The 23,011-nt window shown below is 41.3% G+C and overlaps 1 protein-coding gene across 3 annotated transcripts in view; it reads left to right on the forward strand.

Moving 5' to 3' along the window:
• DSP (desmoplakin) overlaps positions 1 to 22,596 on the forward strand; it is a 39,075-nt gene extending 16,479 nt beyond the window's left edge. The window contains exons 7-24 of one of the 3 annotated variants that reach the window (XM_054284759.1): positions 79 to 240; positions 1,180 to 1,284; positions 2,458 to 2,553; positions 2,775 to 2,900; positions 3,665 to 3,817; positions 4,820 to 4,974; positions 5,375 to 5,501; positions 6,032 to 6,236; positions 6,746 to 6,963; positions 7,704 to 7,870; positions 8,222 to 8,360; positions 10,368 to 10,561; positions 11,412 to 11,574; positions 12,181 to 12,264; positions 13,184 to 13,291; positions 13,927 to 14,025; positions 14,863 to 15,360; positions 18,745 to 22,596. In XM_054284759.1, the coding sequence (XP_054140734.1) occupies positions 79 to 240; positions 1,180 to 1,284; positions 2,458 to 2,553; positions 2,775 to 2,900; positions 3,665 to 3,817; positions 4,820 to 4,974; positions 5,375 to 5,501; positions 6,032 to 6,236; positions 6,746 to 6,963; positions 7,704 to 7,870; positions 8,222 to 8,360; positions 10,368 to 10,561; positions 11,412 to 11,574; positions 12,181 to 12,264; positions 13,184 to 13,291; positions 13,927 to 14,025; positions 14,863 to 15,360; positions 18,745 to 21,939 (5,994 nt within the window). In that variant the 3' untranslated portion in view covers positions 21,940 to 22,596. Of the gene's footprint in view, positions 1 to 78; positions 241 to 1,179; positions 1,285 to 2,457; positions 2,554 to 2,774; positions 2,901 to 3,664; positions 3,818 to 4,819; positions 4,975 to 5,374; positions 5,502 to 6,031; positions 6,237 to 6,745; positions 6,964 to 7,703; positions 7,871 to 8,221; positions 8,361 to 10,367; positions 10,562 to 11,411; positions 11,575 to 12,180; positions 12,265 to 13,183; positions 13,292 to 13,926; positions 14,026 to 14,862; positions 17,155 to 18,744 lie in introns of all 3 variants that reach the window. The other 2 variants (XM_054284756.1, XM_054284758.1) reach the window with 2 other exon arrangements.
• Positions 22,597 to 23,011: the final 415 nt, after the last annotated feature.

The raw sequence follows: 23,011 nt of genomic DNA on the forward strand, positions 1-23,011 counted from the left end.
GTGCTTTTAGCTTCCCGTTCTCCACACAGCTCAGGCATTTATATGTTCATGGCTTCTCATATCTGTACTTCCTTGCAGAAATATTCCTTTGAGAGAATGGATCAGCTTCGCCAATTCCAGAACCTCATCCAGGCCACCAGCAGAGAGATCATGTGGATCAATGACTGTGAGGAGGAGGAGCTCCTCTATGACTGGAGTGACAGGAACACTGATATTGCCAGGAAGCAGGAATCCTTCTCTGTAAGATAGCTCAATCTCCCTGTGCTTTCCATCAGCCCTCTCTTGGAATAGTCAGGGAGAATCAGCCTCTCTTGGGAGAAGCTGATCACAGGGGATTTCTTCACTCTTTTGGAGTTCCCAGGGTTTTTTATCAACAGTTTTCAGTGAAGTACTATGTAATAACCTTTGGAGTCAGGACAGGACATTTTTTGGAGGATTTTGCTCCCATTCAGGGAGTCTCATAGTTTATTTTGACCTTGGAATGTGGCCTTCTTGGTGCAGTCCACTACAGATCGGTGATCACCTACTGCTTGTGCACACAGCATAGCACAGTCATTGTGCTGGCATGCCAGACTAAGGGACTTGAATCAAACAGTTTTAATTCTCCCTGTTGGGACTATGCAGGGGTCAGAGGTCCCTGTATTTGGCCCTGATTATCTGTCACCAGGAAGCAGAGCTGTGCTCTCTTCCTCTGATGGTTCTGCATGCAGCACATTGCATGCAGGGTCAGATGTAATTTGCCCTGCTCCTTATTGTCTGAGAATGTGTAGGGAAATTGAGCATGTGTGTTTGTTTAACCAGTATTGGTGCTGATCACCAAATTGAAAAAAGAATGGAGGTTCACACTATTGTGAAAGTGCCTTTTTTTTAGTTCAGTTGTTCTGGGTGTTGCAAGATGCAGTAGTTTTTGCTTCCAACATTTTTCAGAAAGACAGAACTTAATGTGTTTTGCTCTCTGAAACAGCAAGCCCAGAGACTAGAATTAAGATGATTGCACCTTCTTTGATTCTACTGTCTTCATAATTAACTTCAGTACACCTAATGGAAACACTTTATAGTGTTAGAGTTGTGATTTTATATTATCACAACTATCTGGGAAATTTTAAGCAGATGAAAACACTGTTCTGGCTGTGCAGCGTACCTTTGGAGTTAGTTTAATGCTGTGTTTTCGTTATTTAGAAACGTATGAGTGAACTGGAGGTTAAAGAAAAAGAACTCAACAAGCTAAAGCAAGAAAGTGACCAGCTAGTGCTCAATCAGCATCCTGCTTCAGACAAAATTGAGGTGAGTTAGACTGTGTGATTTCACTTGCTCCTTTAGTTGCTACATGGGGGATGTTCTCAATGAAAGTTCACAAAGTGCTGCATTTGGGCTCAAGAAGGGTTTGCTTGCCCAAAATCATGCCCATTTTACCCAGCTTTATGGACTGCTCTAATAAATGTTACTATCTTCCTCTACAAACCTGGCCATTAACAACTGCATGGTGGTAGATGCAAGTAGAAATGAAATCTAAGCTTAGGGCGTTATCTGAGTGTGTTGAAATTGCTGTATCTTGATTGTGCTGACTGCAGTGCAGCAGAATTTATGATAGGAAGGCATGTAATTGCTGTTCTGCTGTCTTAGTGGGCATGTTTTGAAAAAAGCCACACCCTTTGTTGAGGGTTTATGTTTAATCTAAGTGCAAATACTTTCTGCAGCTGAAATTCATAGTGCCTTTCTATGGCTTAGCCAAGATACTTTTGCTTTCACAGCTTGGTGTGCACTTATTTTTTAATTAAAAAGGCTGCAAAAATTTGGACATTTTATTAGGAGATGCTGTAGTTGTTGCAGTTTCAAGAGTGCATAAGAACTCTGCAACTGAAGAAGCTAAAAGGAAAAAAAAATCTTTTCTGCCTTTCAGTATGTTTACTTGATTAACTGTTATCATATGGTGTAAAATCCTATTTCTCCTGTAGTCAGTTTCTCTCTTAAAGGAAAGATTCTTTTAAGCTCCAGCAGTGAAGTGAAAGTTGTGCGTCATTTTTTAAAGAATATACATGGCTGCTTGAGTCTTTTGAATCTAAAAACAACGAGCATAAAATATCCTGTTTGGAGGTGTTCCCTGAAAGAATGAGAACATGGCCATTTGCAGCTGAAATACTTTATTTGCACTACTGTTTGCGCATTTCACCCCTTTTTGTTAATGCACCTGGGGCTTTATGTTCATCAAACAAATTCAGGTCACAAACAGATTTCTCTTTGTGTCTCACAAGCAGGTATTTAACTCATTTCAGTTAGGTGGATGCTTAGAAGTTGTGAAACCATTTGCACGAATGACGTTGTACTGGTATCCATGAGTTTGTTTTAGCAGATTTTTCATTTGCATTTGTGTGAAGCATAGATAATTTTGCTTGAGTCTAGGTGTGGGAGAGAGATCAGTGTGGTGACCTGAATTGTGTATATTACTGTTTTTCTTAGGCCTACATGGATACATTGCAAACTCAGTGGAGCTGGATTCTTCAGATCACCAAATGTATTGATGTTCATCTGAAGGAGAATGCAGCTTACTTTCAGGTAAGTAGTGATATGGAGAATTCACACAACTTTAAAAAAAGTGTGAATCCCATCAAAGATATATTTATTGTGCACACATATATTTACTATAGCACACTGTTGCAATGTTATAAATGTTACCATTGTGCCAGAGGTGGATTTCTCATTAAAGGAGTCCATCAATTTTTAGCAGACATTTTTAAGAGCTACACACAGCCAAATTCACAACTTTTCTCCTGTAGTTCTTTGAAGAGGCCCAAGCCACGGAGTGCTACCTGAAAAACTTACAAGACTCTATCAGAAAGAAGTTCATCTGTGATAAGAGCATGTCACTGCAGACTTTGCTGGAGCAGATCAAAGAGCTGGAGGTACTGTCACACTCACCTGACAAGTTATGTTCAGCTTTTCTGGGAAACCAGCTGCCCTCTTTAGATAACAAATGTAAACCCAAGTGCACTGCAATGTTTGAATACAGTACTGTATGAACTTGAGACAACTATATTTTTAAGTCTGGAACGAGTCCAACAAATCCTCAATTTTCTGACATGTTAACAAATTAAAAAAAAAGAAATACTTTTATTCTTGTGTGGTAGAATAGATTTTGCCTCAAAGGATAAACATATTTGATAAATGATTCATCTTGTCACTCTATCACAGTAGTCTCTTTGAAAGGATAGAAGTCAGCTTTTTTAGCTCTTATCATGAGTTAAGCACTACAGTCCCAAATTGTAGAAAAAATGGTCAGTGGTATAAAAGGCCAATTGATGAAGTCAGGTTTTCAGAAAAGTGTAATTGTTACCTTTTTTTGTTAGCATTCGTTTTGTTAGATTTTTTCAATTTATGCCTGTGTTTCTTAAACACCACTTTAACCACATTGAAGATCTGTATGAAAAACCTGCCATGCAAATTTTGCAAACTTTGCATCTTGCCAGACCTGCAAAGATACTTAGATGTTTCTCAGCTCTTTTTAAAACTGCAGTTTTACATTGTAGGCCAAAGGCTCATCCCATTGGAGCTAAAGTAAGTTTTGCCTACTGTAAGTTCCAGATGTATTCCTCTCTTAATAAAATAGCGGGAACTAGATGCCTTTTATTTTTAGAATAAATTTGTAACATATAATTAATCTTTGCAGAATGAACGAGAGAGAATTCTTGAATACAAGAGGCAAGTGCAGAGTTTGGTGAATAAATCCAGGAAGATTGTGCAGCTGAAGCCACGTAACCCAGACTATCGGAGTAACAAGCCCATTATCCTCAAGGCTCTGTGTGACTACAAACAGGATCTGGTATTGTATCCCTTTTTGGCTGAGAATGATCATTGTGTAAGCTAGAACATTGCAAATTACTTAGTAAGCAGACCATTGAGCTGATAGGTGTAACCCCTTTATCTGGTTTTAGTCAGCTTGAATTTCTTTGACGGAAGAAGCCTTGCATTTCTTGCCACTATGAATAAACAAGCAGGTTCTTATTGGTTAATAAATCTAGTCAAAATTATTAATCTATTAAATAGCATTAATACTCATATTTCAAATTAGAACATAAAAGTCTTATTGCTGATAAGACTGAAATTGTTGTACAGATGCCTCTGTGCATCCACACCTTTTTTTTTTTGGTGATTGCTCACTTTTCCAGTGCTTCTCTGGATTCTTAGGTGAACAATTCACCTAACAAAAGTGAGGAATATGCAGTTATTCATTAGTATTTCTTTTCTGGATGGGCTATGAAATTAATTTTGGTTTTTCTTCCTCCTCAGTACTGAGGCTTTTTTTTCTTAATAATAAATTTAGATGTGCTTTCTGCTTATGTGCTTCTTCCTGCACCATGGCCACACCTGTGGCTGCCTGGTGTCAGGATTTCTGGCAGTTGGAGCTGGTGAATCTGGCTCTGCCACACTCACTCCCAGTCCCTTTGCAAATATGGATGCAGCACTGAATGTCCTCATGCCTTCAGCTCGCTGGCTGAAAGCCATGCATGGTTGCCTAGCTTACCCAGGCCATGTGTTCACACTCAGTCTTTGTCAAGGCAAGCCCCAGGTCTGATGATCTGGCAGACTGTGGTTCTCTGGCTCATTTTTGGGCTTTTTGGGTTTTCTTCATGTGGAAACCAGATTCAGGGGGAAAGGGTTGATCTGTACTGATCTATTGCCCTAATGTGAAGCTGAGATGCACACCCAGACCAGCTGGGAAGCGCTCCTGCTTCTGTGATCTAGGTGCACCTCCCTTGTCTATCTCTCCTGGAAGCCCCACCTTAGTTAGCTAAGGAAGAACCCCGTTCTGTGTCCCTTGCAGAAAACGGTGCGCAAAGGCGATGAGTGCATCCTGAAGGACAACAACGAGCGCAGCAAGTGGCTGGTGACCGGCCCCGGAGGAGTGGACATGCTGGTGCCATCTGTCAGCCTTATCATCCCACCCCCCAACCCATTGGCAGTGGATCTTGCTACCAAGTGAGTTGCTGCCTGAGTTTGGACACTTGCCACTGGGGTTAGTGTTCACTCAAAATAGCAATCAGTCTCAAAATATGTTCTGTGCCTTGCTCAGAGTGCACTGCCCCTGCCCCTAAAGGTGGGGGATTAAGGACTAGAACCTTGACTTAAGGAAATTCATTGCAGTGAAACTTGCTGAGATCTAGGCTGGGGCCTAGAAATGTTTAAAAGTTAATGTCTACATGGTTTTTCTCATCTGTACTAATGAAAGTCATGTATAAATTAATTTCCAAGATTTTTTCAAGTAGAGAACGAGCCTTAACACGCTCCACATCTGGTGGATGTTTCTTGGGATATTTTGTATCCGTGTTACAAGGACAGATGCATTTTGATCATGCTTTTTTTTTTTCCTTCATACCAGAATTGAGCAATACTATGAAGCTATTTTAGCTTTGTGGAACCAGCTGTATATCAACATGAAGAGCCTGGTGTCCTGGCATTACTGCATGATTGACATTGAGAAAATCAGAGCCATGACTATTGCCAAGGTAAGACACCAGCTGGCCTTGCCTGCAGACCAGAGATGTCCATGACCTGATGTCTGCTGTCTCAGGCAGACCCTGCAGTATCCTATGCAGATGTATGTTCTACAAAACCACAGACCTTCCTTTTGCTAGGTTGCACAAAAACTCGCACGTATGGGAGTTGTAATTTTATTAAGGGAGAAACAAAATGTTTTCCTACTCAAACAGATAAGCAGGAAGATTAGCTAAGGGACTTTAATACATACTTGCTGTATTAGCTCCCACTGTACAGGGGCATGGATAAACAGAATAAGAGGTAGAATTTCAAACTGCTGTTAAGGTATGAAATGATGGTAACAAGGATAGGTTAACTCAGATGGTACTCTTAGCACCATACTTTTAGAGGCAACCGAGTTAGGACTCATTCTAAAGTGTGATTACTTTGGGTTTTTTATAGGTTTATTAGTTAGTTCCTTAATGATAAACTAGTCATAAAACTTTCCCAATTGCTTTTTTTTCCTTTTATTTCAAAATTCCCTTCTTCCTTATTTCAGCTGAAAACCATGCGTAAGGAAGATTACCAAAAAATAATAACTGACCTGGAGATCCATTATCAAGAATTCCTCAGAAACAGCCAAGGCTCAGAGATGTTTGGTGATGAAGACAAACGAAAGATGCAGACTCAGTTCACTGATGCTCAGAAGCACTACCAAACCTTGATCATACAACTGCCTAATCAAGCACGACCACCACAAACAGGTTTGTTGTCGTCCTGGCTTTTGTAGAGTTTGGATTGCTGGGGTTTCTTTGTTCCAGAGGTGGCCAGTTGTGCATTCTTTTATGTGAAAATGTTATTTTCAGCATATGAATAGGAATATGTTCAAGAATTGTTCTGCTGTCTCCCAACATAACAAAACTGGCCATGCACAGGGGAGTGTATGGCTCCTTCCTTTGATGGGAGTCTGGGAATAGTGCTCTAAAATTCATGGAACCTGCTGAGAGAATGAGAGGAATTTAGTCCATCTGATAAATTTTCTATTATTAGGAAGTTAAATCTCACTGCTGCGTTTCAGGAAGCAAGTTTATATTTTTGTGAAGGAGAGATTTCATTCTCTGAAACAGCTGCCTAAGGCCCAGATCTTCCACCTGTACTCAGTTCTACAGGTCAACTCAGTGCTTGGGTCACTTGGGCACGGCCTTGGCTTTCTACATGTTCCTGCTCAGCTCTCTGGCAGTTGATGCTTACCCAATTCATTTTACCATTTCAGTGGTCCCAACTGAGTGCTGTCCTGTGGGGTCCTCAAACACCATAATCGTTAATGAGAGAAACCGAGAGTATGAGAAGCAGGAGGCCTGGCTGCTGATGGAGCTTCAGAAACTTCGGCGTCAGATTGAAGCTGCTGAGATTCAGATGGTTCAAAGAGCTCCTCTTGGAGTGGATCAAGGGGCTATGCACGACTTTTCAGCCAGAATAAAGGACTTAGAGGTAACCATGGATGTTTGTCTTTAAGCATGTCAAGCTCTGTAGGACTCTACGCTGCAGTTCTGTTTATGATCAGCTGGGAAAGACACATATCCTGTGCAGAATAACCTCAGTTGGAGGCTAACCATAGTGATTTGGATTAGAATTTACCTTCCAAGTAGAATAAGTTGACTCTTGAATTTTAAAAATCATATTCTGCCAGGTAAGGAATACAGAAAGACTGATGTCAGGTCACTGTGAGTTCATGTTACGCCTCATCCAGAGTAAAGCACCATTAAAATCCTTTTCCAAGGACTTCACTTAACTCACCTACCTGTAAAGTGCTGTATGTGGGATACAGACTAGATACAGGAGATTTACTATCCCTCTCCTAGCTCTTTAGATTTGTAGGAGACCATGGGGGGAAGATTGGTACAAAAAGGTGACAGGTTTGGCATGTGAGAAATTCCCATGGGGCAATGAGGTTACAAAGGTCTCAAGAGAAGGACCTTATTGTTCTTCTGAGCTGAGTTTTGGAGTGCAGATGCTTAAAAACACATTTGACCTATTGTGGACAAAAAAGAAACTGCTCAGTAGTGCTTGCCTTGAGGAAAGCAAGCTCAGCCACTTCTTCAGTCCTCAGTCAAGCTGGTTATGTAAGAGCAGGCTGCTTGGATAAGGAGGCCAATTCCATGTGAATATAGAATAGAATGATCATTCAGCCAACCAAAGATGTGTAAACTAGGCATTCTCTTTTTCTTTAGGGTGTGCAGAACGACTCTCAAATAATGGCTGAAACCCTCAATAAGCATAAGGACTTGCTGCCTAACTTCAGAGGCTGTGAGAAGTATGTATACTTGCAATCAGAGATAAATGCCCTCTTTCAAAAACTGGAAAATATTAATGGTGTTTCTGCTGGCTACTTAGACAGGTAAGTAAATTGAGGCTCTTGCAAAAAATACTCACTTTTCCCATAACTCATAGTCCAGAAAGCTGCCTTTTGCTACCAACAGTGTAAAATTACACCTTCTCTGCAAAGTGTGTACATGTTGATAGAAACAGACACATAAATTTCTTTTCTTTTCTGGAGCACTTTAAAAAAGAAAGTGAGAAGCGTGAGTGTCACATAAATTTCTTGTTTTACCTATTCTCTTTAGCCAATCATCTGCAATTACTTAAAAATATCACTGTTCCTTTCTTAGTCCTTATATATAATGGATTAGTCCTTAGTCCTTCCTTAGTTCTTCTTTATAATGGATTTGCCTTGTATCATTTATTTTAGCTTGAATGCACTGAGGTGTCTGCTCCAGGTTATTCTGCAAACAGAAGATGTGATCAGAGTTTTTGAAGTCAGGCTGTCTGAAGAGGAGACTGTTCCTTTGGATCTTGATAAAGTGGAGGCTTATCGGGCTTGTCTGAAGGTGAGGGACCAAAACCAAAGGACACACCAAAACAAAATTTGTACCTGCCAGCACTGATTTATTGAGCTGGGGGAAACCCTTCCAAAACCACAGGAGATAGAAATGCTGATCCTGTTGTATTTTATGTATAGACTTACAATCTTTTGTAAATCAGGCACATTCTTGCTGGCCGGTCCAGGGAGGGGATTGTCCTGCTCTGGAGCTCTGCACTGGTGCAGCTTTCCCTTGAGTCCTGTGTTCAGTTTTGGGTCCCACAAGATAAAAAAATGTATAAAGTTATTAGATGGTGTCCAAAGGAGGGCTATGAGAATGGTGAAGGGCTTTGAGGAAGCTGTATGAGGAGTGCCTGAGGTCACTTGGTCTGTTTGGCCTGGAAAAGAAAAGACTGAGGGGAGATCTCATTGCAGTCTACAGCTCCTTCAAAAGGGGAAGAGGAGAGGCAGATTTTGATCTCTTCCCTATGGTGATCAGTGGCAGGAAGGAAACAGAAAGGAGCTGTGTCAGGGGAGGTTTAGGGGAAGTTTAGAAAATGTTCTTCATCCAGAAGTGGGCTGGGCACTGGAACAGCTCCCCAGGAAAGTGGTCACAGCACCAGCCTGACAGAGTTCAAGAAGTGTTTGGACAGTGCTCTCAGGCATATGGTATGACTCTTGGGATGTCCTGTGCAAGGCCAGGAGTTGGATTCAATGATCTTTGTGGGTCATTTCCGATTCCGGAAACTGTGATTCTATGAAATTATTGGAAGTAACATACAGGTTATTACTTCTTCCACTCCCTGATTGTTGCTGCCCACAGAGCAAGGGCAGCTGCTTGGAAGGTTTCTGTAGATCTCATTTGACATGACAAAAAGGTAACTGGGTTGTGCTCCATTTGCACCACCTACACACTTTTTTTCCCTACTAAAGGTAAGAACAGAAAATAATGAAAAAGTTCTTATTCTCCCAAATGCATTCAGTGCACTAAAGGACCAGCAGATAAAGGCAGATAAAAGACTGGATCTGCAAGACAACTTTGTGCTCAACAAAGTAGTTATTTCCCTTTTCCCCTTGTACAAGCTGAATACTTTTCACTCTATGATTTGACATAGACTCTGTAGCAAAACCAGGACACTCAATAACACTCAAATTTACTTGCTACACCTAGAGGACAACAAGGGCAATTAACAAGCCTATATGCAAGAAAGGAGATACTGCCTTCAAATCTACATTCACTAGGGATAAACACAAATAATAGTGTACAGAAATGGGTTCCAGAGACCTTCCACGCAGCTGGGAGTTGTTCTTAGCTGGAGTAAATTTGAGCTACACACAAAAAAAACCAACAAAAAACCCCAAAAAAACAAACCAAAAAAGCTTGAGCATATCACTGAAGGCTGTAGCCATCCCTGTGACTGGGGGCTGCAAGGCAGACCACTGTCTGTGCTGTATATTCCATTTAGTGATGCCCACAGTATGCAGATATGTGTCCCTAAACAAGTGTGTGTGTGTGTGTGTGTGTGAAGAAACATCTCCATGGAAGATGTTTATAAAAATGTAAATAGTAAAACAACAACAAAAAAATCTGTGCAGATTTTTGGGTGTTTAAAAACTGGATATGTCACTCCTGAGGCTTGATTCCACAGCTGTTGCAAGTGCAGGAATCTTTTATACTTCAGTGAAATTTTCTAGTCAGTTGTTTCTAGGAACAAGCAAGGCTCTTGTTCTACTCTGGTAACTGCTCTGCAGAGTTCTGAGAAACTGAAATGTTGGCTTCAGAATATAATAGCAGAGGGCTTTGGTTTAGCAAATTATTTAGTCTAACTTTAAACACATTTATAAGCTGAGCTGTTTACCAAAATAGATGTTTCACTTTAAATAGTTTAAGTCCAGCTGACATCACTAAACATACCTTACTGAGTTAAAAACAACATCTTTACATCCCAACATACTGTGCATGCTGTTAAATTGGTTTAGTATCAGTATCTTCTCAAGAATAAATTAAATGACAACATTTTGGTTTTTTCTCCAGAAAATGAAAGCCGACCTAAATATGAAGAAGTCATTACTGAACACCTTGGAAAATGAGCTGCAGAGAACACTTCAGATTCACTCACAGTCTTGCCAGTCATACACCCTGTATGACATGGACATTGGAAAGTACTGTGACAAAGTCACCCAGCTAATAGACCGCTGGCAGAGAGCTGAGAAGCAGATAGATAACAGGTTTGTTCATGTTTTCAGTGTGTTATCCTTATTGCTGTTGCTACCAAGATCATCTTAGCAGTGAATTCTAAAAGACCTGATGTGCACTAATCTTTGCTTCCAAAGGACAAATGGTGACTTCAGGGCAACAAGACTTGAGCTATTGTGAATAGGTTGAACATACTTCAAAAGGAATTGTGTAAGACCAAGCAGAAAAATGTAGTTAGCCATGCAAATGTCTAACCTATATGCTAAAGAGTTGTTCCAAATTTTTTTTTAAATTCTTGCTAATGTTCTTGGATTAAGTGCTTCCAGTCAACATTTTCCCCCCTCAAAAAAGCAACGATGCTTATTCCTCAACAACTTATACTTTAGGGTTAAAAAAGTAACACTAAGAATTAAGTAACAAAATCGAACCTTGAATCTAAATCATGAACAGAGGGCATATTCTGATTGTTTGAGGGCGAGAGGCGGAAGTTGAGGTATGGCTTGTTTGATTTTGTTTTATTTTGTTTTTATCTGAGGACAAAATGTAGTCCTAACTGGTTGCTGGTTCTCCAGAGAACAAGAGTACTGAAGTCAGCAAACTTGATTTTTATCACTGCAAGTTTTATTTATTCCTCACTTTGACAGGAAGGCCGAACCTCTGTCTATTATAGAGTTACTCAAAAGTGAGATATTAAAACCACGTATTGGGTGACTAATAACCAGTACAATTCTCATTTATTTAAAATTTTTGTCCAGAATCTCCTTTTCAGAGCTTGCCATAGTTTTACCTAAGTTTATTTGTGTCTTATTTCTGAAAACTGCGTAAAGAGAGAGAAGGAGAATGCACTTTCCATTTTTACAGGTTTTTCCCTTTTCCCCCTAGGTCCTGGGATTTAGAAAGGCAGATCAAACAGCTGAAAACCTACCGAGATCTCTACCAGGCTCTTAGCAAGTGGATCTGTGATGCCAAGCGCCGGCAGGACGCTATTGAGTCCATGAAGCTATGTGATTCCAACACTATCATGAGATACCTGCATGATCAGAAGGTATGCAGCACCTGAATGAGTTCAGCTATTTGGATTTAAATTGTTTTGCTATACAGAAAATATCAGTATCAACACAGTCTGCACTACAGCAGCCTGTTTTGAATTATAAAGTATGCAAGCTTTATAATGCAAAAAACACCACATATGTAGAAGGCAGGAGGGAGGAAATATTATTGTCCTCATTACTTTCTGTCAGCACTGCAACAGATTATGAACAAGACTGTGTTTGGCTCCTACACATTCACTGACACTTTTACACATCAGCTTTGAATTAATTCAAGGGACTGTAAGATGGTGCAAATTATGGGAAAAATTACAGCACAAAAATAAAAATCAAGTAGATGCATCTAAGCTAAAGTCAAGGAACTCTGCCTTCCCAGTGCTGGAGGTTTTTCAGTTGCTGAGTGTTCTCTCTGAGAAAAACCTTCTCATGGCTGAAGAGCTGGCTGTTGTAAAAAGTGCCCAGGTACAGGTCACTTCAGGCCTCAGCCTCAGGGGCTGCAGTAGTCTCCTGCTGCAGGTGCTTTCTGATGGAGGCAGCGTGTACAGGAGGAAATACTGGTAAATCTTGCAGGAGTGTTTCATGGCTCACTTTTCTCTTGGCAGAACTTGCACAGTGAAATCTGTGGGAAGCGAGACAAAGTCGAGGAGCTTCTCAAGCATGCAGATCAGTGCTCAGCTGCAATTAAGGTACTTGGATCTCAGCATTTTTGTGGGGTGTGGTTTTTCATGGTCAGGCACATCCCATTGTCTCTGCTGTGCTGACGGGTGGAAAGTCAACTCCCTGATGCATGTGTACAGAAATTGTTGGGGTGAAATACTTCTGAGTACAAAACACAATGAAAGCAATTTGTGTACTTGTCACCTGATGACTATGGGATCATGCAGCAGATACCAGTGAGAGCTTCTCTTCAGGTGAATCAAAGCCTCCTTCTAGCCAGACCAAATTTTCCAGTTCATGTGTTAAAAAACATAAGGAAGTCAAGAACAGATTGGTGCTTAACAAATTAGGTCTGATTAGGATCTGATGTAGGAGGCAAGACAAATGCAGATTAGCAGGAGGAATGGTGTGCAATAGCCATGAAAATCAGTAACATACAGAGGGAATGGTTTTGTGGTCCTTGAATTTTTATGTCACCTTTCTGTTCATGCTTTCTCCAGTTCAATCTTACTCTGTGACAAAGATTTTGATATATATGTAACATGGCATATGTGATACAAAAGAGCTGCAGAGACTGTTATTTCTGATGAAGTTTTGGTGGATAACAGTACTTAGACCAGTTACTCCCATGAAACTGAATCTTTTTCATCTCCATGTAGCCCTCAACTTACAGAAACAGTTGTCCTCTTGTTTTTGTAAAATGTTTTTCCTCTTTTTCCCTTGTCATTCTCCTCCATGAATCTCCACAGGAGTACTTGAACTGATGAGCTTCTGTTTATGACAGAGGATAATCTCTACATGGTCAGAAATATAAACAAGGGGGAAATGTAGCTTTTTATTAAGGAAACAAAAGCAAAAATCACCAGAAACTTGCGTTTTCTGAAATAGTTTCACAGAGAATTCTTTGGCAGTTTCTAAATGGGTCTTGCTTTTTGTCTTATTTTTCAGGATTATGAACTACAGGTTGCTTCCTACAGTTCGGGATTAGAAACATTGCTCAACATACCTATCAAGAAGAGCGTGGTTCAGTCTCCTGCAGTCTTAATCCTACAGGAGGTACCTTTCTTTCCTCTCTTTAAATCTTCTGACTGCATTTGTTTGTATGTGTGAGCCCTTGTGAGTCATACCCAGCTGTGTTCTAACACTTAGCACTGTCACTGGTAATGTGTGCTAAGCACGTAAGCAAAAAGAATTAGTGCAGAATAGTCATTGTGCTGTAAAATCAGACCTGAGCTTGTTCAGACATTAGATTAGCCCTCAGGAATTTATCTCATTCCTATGCACTGTCCACTGCATACATACTGTGAGAAAGGTAGATTCTTGCCCCAAGTGGTTTAGTCACTTTCAGCCAGGGAATTAACTGCTATTAAAAATTTATCTTGGATTACTTGTGACTGTCAGACAGGAAGAGCGGGATGAACAAGGGGATGAAGGTTTGAATTTAATATCACATCAGCAGTGGGGGGCAAACAATCCTGAAAAACCAAAAGATGTGGATTTTTTGTAAGGAAGAATTCACACTTTTGGGGTCCTCAGAATGTTGTGTGAATTTGTGAGGAGGAGAATCTGCTTTTTACTTTGTCGAGTTATGTGTTTGCTCATGTAGATTGGAATTCTTTAAGTGGGCAGGACATAGGTGTGTTCATGTCTAACTCTAGTACAAGCTGCTAACAATTCTGTTTCTTTTCAAGGCTAATGAGGCTCAGTCCCGCTATATAGAGCTTCTTACAAGATCAGGAGATTATTACAGATTCTTGAGTGAAATGTTAAAGAGCATGGAGGATCTGAAGGTATTCTAAAGCTTTTATTTTCTGTAGCTTTCATTTTTATCACAGATTAGAAAACCATCACTAATCAGAGGCAGAAAGTACAGTATAAAATAGCTCACAAAACTGTATTCAGAACTCAGAGGTGCCTCCTACAAAGGAGGCATATCAGCAGTCATGCATCTTTTGTGAAAAAGTACAGTGTTTTACAAAGGGACGTCCGAGGTGATGTGTGAAGTGAGGTAGAGAACTGGTGTTCCTTGGTAAATAAGGAAGTGCTCATCAAGGCACATGAGCGATCCTTCCCTGCCTATCCCAGCCTTGACCTCAGTGACAGCACAGATACCTCAGTGCTGTAAACTTGCTCCTAGTGGTTGAGGGCATCTCATTTTTGACCATATCCTAAAGTGTTTTGAAAGAAGCAACTTCTGATTTGAGGCAGCTCAGTGAAACAGAGACACCCACTAAAGAAATTGCATATATAGAATGTGAATTTTCACCTGTTTGAAAACTGGGGAGGTTCTGAAGGTGACTGTTCCATACTTCCCCAGTGAACTTCTGCTAGACCACATTTTACTATCAGTAATGCACCTCCCTCCCCCCATCAAGTATCTTTGCCCCTCTGAAAGTCATTATATGCTGATTTCTGAATAAGGTTTCTGAATAAATAAAGATTACAGAATCTGTCTTGATGACATTAAATAAGAAAAGGGGGTTTAGATCTCATTGAAGCAGCAAAAAAAATTCATTTTTAAGTTGTTAGTGTTACAATGTATATTTTATTGCATTTGATGATTTTGAAACAGTTGTCAAAATATTTACGGGAGTTTTTCTGATTGTTTTTCTGCTATCATGTTGCAGATGAAAAACACCAAAATTGAACTCCTGGAAGAGGAACTCAGACTTGCTAGGGATTCAAATTCAGAGACAAGCAACAAACATAAATTCCTGGAGCAAAATCTGCAGAAGTACCAGATGGACATTTCTCAGCTCAAGGCAAAGTTGATGAGTTTGGAGGAAATGAAAAGACAAGCTGAAATGGATGGAAACTCTGCTAAGCAAAACCTAGACAAATGCTATGCCCAAATAAAGGATCTAAATGACAGAATAACCAGGCTGACTTATGAGACTGAAGATGAGAAAAGGAAAAGGAAGTTGCTGGAGGATAGATATGAGCAGCAGAAGAACGACTATGACCAATTGCAAAAAACAAGGCAAAATGAGAAAGACAGCCTTGGTTGGCAGAAGTTAGAGTCTGAGAAGGTCATCAAGGAGAAGGAGTACGAGATAGAAAGATTAAGGGTTCTTCTTCAGGACGAAGGCACACGGAAGAGGGAGTATGAAAATGAGCTGGCTAAGGTAAGAAACCAGTTTAGCGAGGAGATGAGTAATTTAAAGAACAAGTATGAAACAGAAATTAATATTAAGAAGACAACAATCCAGCAGATAGCTGCACAAAAAGATGATGATGCAAAAGGCCTCAGAGCCCAGGTTGACAGACTGACAAGAGAGAACAGAGACCTTAAGGATGAGATCGTGAGGCTGAACGATGCCATTCTGCAAACAACAGACCAGCGGCGGAGGGCAGAGGAAGATGCTCTCCAGCAGAAGGCTTGCAGTTCTGAGGTGTCACAGCAGAAGCACCAGCTAGAGCTGGAGCTGAAACAGATCATTCAGCTTCGTGGGGAAGACAACTCAAGATACAAGCAGGCTCTTGAGGAGGCTGCCTCAACTATTCAGGATAAAACTAAGGAGCTGGAAAGGCTAAAGCTTCAGCTTCAGGAAGAGGCTAAAAGCCGATGGGAACTTGAAAATGAATTGGCTAAGGTAAGAAACAGTTATGATGAGGAAATTATTAGTTTAAAGAACAAATATGAAACTGAGATTAATATCACAAAGAACACAATTCACCAGGTCACCATGCAAAAGGAAGAGGAGACAAATAATTATAGAACACAGCTTGATAATGCCATGAGAGAAAATAGGAATTTGTGTGAGGAAATTAGGAGACTGAAGAATACGATAACTCAGACAACAGATAATCTACGGAAAATAGAAGAGAATGCTCAGCAGCAGAAGGCAGCTGGCTCAGAGCTTTCTCAGAAGAAACAGCAGCTGGAGATTGAGCTAAAACAAGTTATTCAGAGACACTCCGATGAAAGCATGCGGTACAAACAGTCACTTGATGATGCTTCTAAAACCATTAAGGAAAGAAACAAAGAAATTGAAAGGCTGAGAAAGTTGTTGGATGTAGAAACAAGTCAGAGGAAAGAAGTGGAGGATGAGAACAATCAGTTGAAAAGAGTCCAGTTCGACCTGCAGAAAGCAAACACGAGTGCGACTGAGACAATTAACAAGCTGAGGATCCAAGAGCAGGAGCTGGCCAGACTGAAAATTGACTATGAAAGAGTTTCACAAGAGAAAAAAGGCAGGGATCAAGAAAGTGCAAAGTTCCAGAGCACTGTAAAAGACTTGCAGATCCAGAAACATAAGCTGGAGGAGGAGCTTTGCAGACAGAACAAAAATTTAATGGAGGAGACGTCCAGGAGGAAAAAACTGGAGGAGGAAATAGAAGGCATGAGGAGATCTCTGAGAGACCAATCGGTTAAAATAACTAATCTCACACAGCAGATAGAGGAAGTATCTATTGTAAAGAAGAGGAATGAAGATGACCTTAGACACCAAAGAGAAGTATTAGATGGTCATGTGAGAGAGAAGCAAAGATACATGGAGGAGTTAAGAAAATACACATCTGATATTGAGACTTTACGTCGTCAGTTGGTCCAAGAACAGGAGCAATTAAAGCAGGCTCACCTACGAAATGAGCACTTACAGAAATCCTCTGAGGAAAAAAGCAAAGCCTTGAATGAGTGCAAAATAGAGATTGAAAGACTTCAGTCTCTCACCGAGAACCTTACCAAGGAACACTTGTTACTGGAGGAGGAGCTGCGAAATGTTAGATTGGAGTATGATGACCTCAGAATGGTCAGAAATGAAGTTGATGAGAAAAATACCACCATTGCTGAACTAAAGAATCAGCTTCAGATGAGCAGCAAGCAAACCCTGGAACTTCAGGGGTTGCTTAATGATTTACAGAAAGAAAGGGAAAAATTGAGACAGGAAATTGAAAAATTCCAAAAGCAAGCTCTAGAGGTATTCACACATATTTTGATCCCAGCTTTACTGTTTTTCAAATATGTAGTTAATTGCAGTGTCAGTTTGAACAAATTAATTCACTCTTTGCTCTTTGAAGTCACTGTACTTGTGACTAACATCCCCTTTATGACCCTTCCTCATGGTTAAGTTTTAAAGAAAAATGGCAGGATTTGGCCACTTCCTTAACTTCTTTACTCCCTGGGAACTGTTCTAGAGAGCCTTAAGCTTTCATTACCTAGGAGAGCTTTGTTCTCAGGCCTTGTCCCAGAAGAAATCTGTGTTCTGTGCCAGTGTCCAGCAAACTATCCTAGGGAAAAATGGGAGCATGGGGAGTACCACTGTGCTTTAACAGTTCCCTGCTGGCTGTGTGTGCTTCCCAGGCTGTTTCAGCCAGGATGGGTTAAAGCCGTCCTTTGAGGCTGACCTGAGTGCTGTCACAAACTAAACTGGCTAAAAACCCCAGAACCAACAAGCTGTCAAGGTGCTGATTAGCTGGGTAAGATGTTGACTCCAAGTGAGGATTAAGAGTCATGTTGTCAGCTGTGCCTAAGGTACTAAAAGCCTGTCTTTCTTGGACTGTTTTGAGGACTTATGTTCCTAAGTCATTAAGGGCGTTTGCAAATTTTACTATTGGCCCTTACTTCTTAAACTTTTGGTGACAACATAAACAAGTTAAAGAAAACATTTTTTAATATTTTGTTATTCTGCCTAGTTTCTTGTACAAAGAGCTACTCTTTAAATATATATAAGTGAGCACTTGTGAAAATGTATTTTTTCCTGGACTTCTCCCTTATATTTCTTTTCTCATATCCTTTATTCAGTTTTTTCAGTTTTTCTTTCCTTTATTCTAAAAATCCTAATACTGATATTAAAAAAATACTAACATTTAGGAATATATAACACCCATGCGTGTATATATATATATATATATATATACACACACATATATATGCACATATTTATGCATGTATTACAGGTAGATAAACTTGTATTCAGTTTAATATGCATATAAACATGCATGCTTGTGGGTGTTTGTGCATATGAACACATGCATGAAGACACTGCATGAATTAAAATGGAAGGCAACACAGGTAAAATTATTTGGAGTGACATGTGAAACTAACAGGAAAGCAAAAATTGAGTCATATGTTTCCTTTTATCCATGTATGACCAGTCCTTAGCTGATGCAAATTCCCCTGGAGTAGTAGGACTGCCAGGACATCTGCTGAGCATCAGGCTATTTATGAGTCTCAAATGCTCTGTGTTATTTGTCAGTGTACTGTGAGAAGTATCAAAAAGTTACAAAGAACTAAATCAGCCAAAGGTTGAGGCTGTGGGTAACAGAATGAAGTCTCTTGAGTCTCTGGCAGTACTGAAGACACTCTAAATGAAGGGATGATGTGCCTTCTCTGGTTTATGTGTGTCCATAATCTTGGGTAAGGCGCTGCTGTGACTAGAATGTTTTCCAGTGGGAGTTTGCTGCAGGTTAAATGACAGGCTGGAGAGCATTGTAGGCAGAGGGCATAACTCTGACCAGCGCAAATTCTAACCATCCTTTCTTGCTTTATTTCTCCTCCACAATTGTAGGCATCCAGTAGGATTCAAGAATCCAAAAATCAGTGTAGTCAGATTATGCAAGAAAGAGAAACCCTGCTGATTAAAATGAGTGCTTTGGAGCAAGACAAAGCCAGACTGCAGAGATTAGAAGAGGAGCTGAACCGTTTGAAAGTTACCCTGGAGTCAGAATCACGTTTGAAGCAACGCCTGGAAAGTGAGAAGCAACAAATTCTGAATGACCTCAATCAATGGAAGAGCCAGCACTCCCGAACAGAGGAATCCATAAGGAAGATCCAGTGTGAGAGGGAGAAGAGTGAGAGAGAGAAGAACAGCCTGAGGAGTGAGATTGAAAGGCTGCAGATGGAAATCAAACGGATTGAGGAGAGATACCGGTGCAGACTGGAAGAGACCGCTGTCAAAAACCAGTCGGAGTTGGAGTCAGAGCGTCTCAGGCTGCAAAGAGAGATCGAGAAGCTCAAGCAGCGCCCGTATGGGGCTCACAGATCTACACAGACCGAGGAAGACTTCTGTATCGATGCCTCCAAGCTGGTGTTCAGTGGGCTACGGAAGAAGATCACAGCCATGCAGCTGTACGAGTGCCAGCTGATAGACAAACTCACACTGGATAAACTGCTGAAGGGGCAGAGGTCGGTGGAAGAGGTCGCGGCTGACATTGAGCCCTACCTCAAAGGGGCAGGTGCTATTGCAGGGGTGTCCCTTTCGCCCAGACAGAAGTACTCTTTTGTTGAGGCCAAACGGAACCAGCTGCTAACAGCAGAAAATGCAGTCCTGCTCCTAGAAGCCCAGGCAGCAACAGGAGGTGTGATAGACCCACACCGAAATGAGATATTAACAGTGGACAGTGCTATCGCCAGGGATCTGATTGACTTCGATGACAGAGAGCAGATCTATACAGCAGAAAAGGCTATTACAGGATTTAAGGATCCTTTTTCAGGCAAAACTGTGCCGGTATCTGAAGCCATCAAGAAAAATCTGGTTGACAGAGAAACCGGAATTCGTCTGCTTGAAGCCCAGCTGGCTGTAGGAGGGATAGTTGATCCTGTCAACAGTGTTTTCTTACCCAAAGAAATAGCTTTATCTCGTGGGTTGATTGACAAAGAACTGTACAGGATGCTAAACAACTGCCAAGGCAGTACAAAGAACTTCATTGATCCCACCACCAAAAAGGCAGTCACTTACATGCAGCTGAAGGAAAAATGCAGGATTGAACCACACACTGGTCTGCTGCTCCTTCCAGTGCAGAAGAGGAGTATGTCATTCCAAGGGATCAGGCAGCCTGTCTCAGCGGATGCACTTCTTGAGGCTGGAATCATTAAGGAATCAACAAGGAATGACTTGGAAAGAGGTGCAATTACAGTGGAAGAAGTGAGTGAGAGAATTATTGATTTCCTTCAAGGCTCTAGCTGTATTGCTGGTATCTACAATGAGGCTACTAAAGAGAAACTTGGCATTTACCAGGCTATGAAAATAGGTTTGGTTAGGCCGGGAACAGCCCTTGAACTCCTAGAAGCCCAGGCAGCCACAGGGTTCATAGTGGATCCTGTCAGCAACGTGAGGCTGCCTGTTGAGGAAGCCTACAAAAGAGGCCTTGTTGGAATTGAATTTAAAGAGAAACTTCTCTCTGCTGAAAGAGCTGTCACTGGATACAAAGACCCAGAAACTGGAAACATCATTTCTCTGTTCCAAGCAATGAACAAAGAGCTCATAGAGAGAGGCCACGGCATTCGTCTGCTGGAGGCGCAGATCGCTACTGGAGGGATCATCGACCCCAAGGAGAGCTACCGCTTGCCAGTAGAGACGGCCTACAAGCGTGGCTACTTCAATGAGGAGCTCAACCAGATCCTCAGTGATCCAAGTGATGACACCAAAGGGTTCTTTGATCCCAACACTGAGGAAAACTTGACCTACCTGCAGCTGAAAGAAAGATGCATAAAGGATGATGCAACGGGGCTCTGCCTTCTGCCCCTGAGAGAGAAGAAGAAGGTGGTGCACACCTCACAGAAGAACACCCTTAGGAAGCGCAGGGTGGTCATTGTAGATCCAGAAACAAACCGGGAGATGTCCGTTCAGGAGGCGTACAGCAAAGGCCTCATAGATTATGACACCTACACAGAGCTAGCTGAACAGGAGTGTGAGTGGGAAGAAATAACTATCACAGGTTCGGATGGCAGCAGTAGAGTCGTCCTTGTGGACAGAAAAACAGGTAGCCAGTACGACATCCAAGATGCCATTGATAAAGGCCTGGTGGAGAGGAAGTTTTTTGACCAGTACCGTTCTGGCAGCTTGAGCCTGACCCAGTTTGCAGACATGATTTCCTGCCGTAATGGCACCGACGAGGTGTTCCGGCACGAGTCAGTGACTCGGTCTCCCACCGTGCTGAGTGTCAGGAGCTCTTCTTCAGTGATCAGGAGCGGTTCTTTCTCAGAGACCCCAGATGAGTGCAGTCCTATTGCAGCCATTTTTGACACAGAAAACTTGGAGAAAATCTCCATTTCAGAAGCCATACAGCGGGGCATCGTGGATAGCATCACTGGGCAGCGGTTACTTGAAGCCCAGGCCTGCACTGGCGGCATAATCTGCCCTACCACTGGCCAGAGGCTTTCCCTCCAGGAAGCCACTAGCCAAGGCATCATCGATCAGGATATGGCCACACGTCTGAAGCCAGCCCAGAAGGCCTTCATAGGGTTCGAAGGCATAAAGGGTGGACGCAAGAGGATGTCAGCAGCTGAAGCAGTGAAGGAGAAGTGGCTGCCTTATGAGGCTGGGCAGCGGTTCCTCGAATTCCAGTACCTCACTGGAGGCCTCGTGGACCCAGAAGTGCGTGGAAGAATAACTACTGAAGAAGCCATTAGGAATGGATTGATCGACGGCCGTGCTTCCCAGAAATTACAAGACACCAACAGCTATCCCAAAATTCTGACCTGCCCCAAGACCAAGCTGAAAATATCCTACAAAGATGCAATGAACCGGTCAATGGTGGAAGACATCACCGGGCTTAAACTGTTGGAAGCAGCCTCTGTTTCCTCTAAAGGCATATCCAGTCCCTACAATGTCTCCTCAGCACCTGGCTCTCGCTCTGGCTCTCGGTCTGGCTCGCGTTCAGGCTCACGCAGTGGGTCTAGGAGAGGAAGCTTTGATGCCTCAGCAAGCTCTTCATATTCTTACTCATACTCAGCCTTCAGCAGTGGGTCTATTGGGCGCTAATAACAAGTGAGGGAATGTGTCTGCATTTTATTATCATTTAGATTATCCTATATTCCATTTACTGAAAGAAAAAAAAAACCAACAAAGTAACTCAAAGCAAAGCCTTGAAGTCTTTTCTGGGTGTGTTACACTTTTCTTCTGAAAAAGCTGTAAAATGTTTGGATGCAAACTTATAGAATTAGGGATTAGGGAATGCAAAAGTACTATTTGTGAATTTTGAGTTTCAGTTCCCATTTCCTCTTAGTCATAGGATTTTAATAGGTCTCTGTATATTTTAAATACTGTGTCATGTGCCTTCTCCCGTTAGCCGTTACTATCAACCCATAAGGTGATAACTGAGGTTTGAAAGTCTTGCAGTAGTTAACTTTTTATCCACATAGACCTTTTTCAATTTGCTATTATGAAAAAAAAGATATTAACAATATGGACAGAAAATGCCCTAAGTACTGGTTTAGAATCTATTCCGTAAACATGAAACTGTCTTTCAGATGCTCTACTTTATGTTTGGCTAGTCATTTTCTGAAGTATAACTTGGTGGATGTAAAGGGCTATTATTAGGCTGGGCTTTTGTTTTACTGTTAACCCATATACAATTTTCTACTGTTTTGCTTTATTTCCCTGTAACAAAGAAAAAAGAATCTAACTGTACCATGTCAGCTATTCTGGACAATAAACTTCTGAAGTTTTAAAGTGTTTGGTGTGTACTTAATAGTTTTATCTGTGGACATTCTTGGAAGTGCAAGTTAGAGAAAGAATCATTTTTAAGAAGCACATAGTAGCTTTGCTGTAAAAAGTGCGCAGGCAATTTACATTTCATGATGCTGAGCCATCACTTTTATGAATGAGGACTTCTAATTCTGATTTTTCAGTAAGAAAATTAAGGTGGCACCAATAATGGAAGCTATGCTCCAGAAGCAGAATGCCTGTTTGTACACTTGTTTATAAAGTTGATGATGATAATAGGAAGCATATTTTTTCTACTTGTAATCCAGTTCATTGTCTCTGCAGCTACAAGGGACTGAGTCAGATTCTCCCTTACACATCCATGCAAGTTTGGACAGTGAGCAGAACA

The sequence above is a fragment of the Melozone crissalis genome, unplaced genomic scaffold, assembly GCF_028551555.1.
Source record: "Melozone crissalis strain CALT ecotype California unplaced genomic scaffold, PUWL_Pcris_2 ptg000042l_1, whole genome shotgun sequence".
NCBI lineage: Eukaryota > Metazoa > Chordata > Aves > Passeriformes > Passerellidae > Melozone > Melozone crissalis.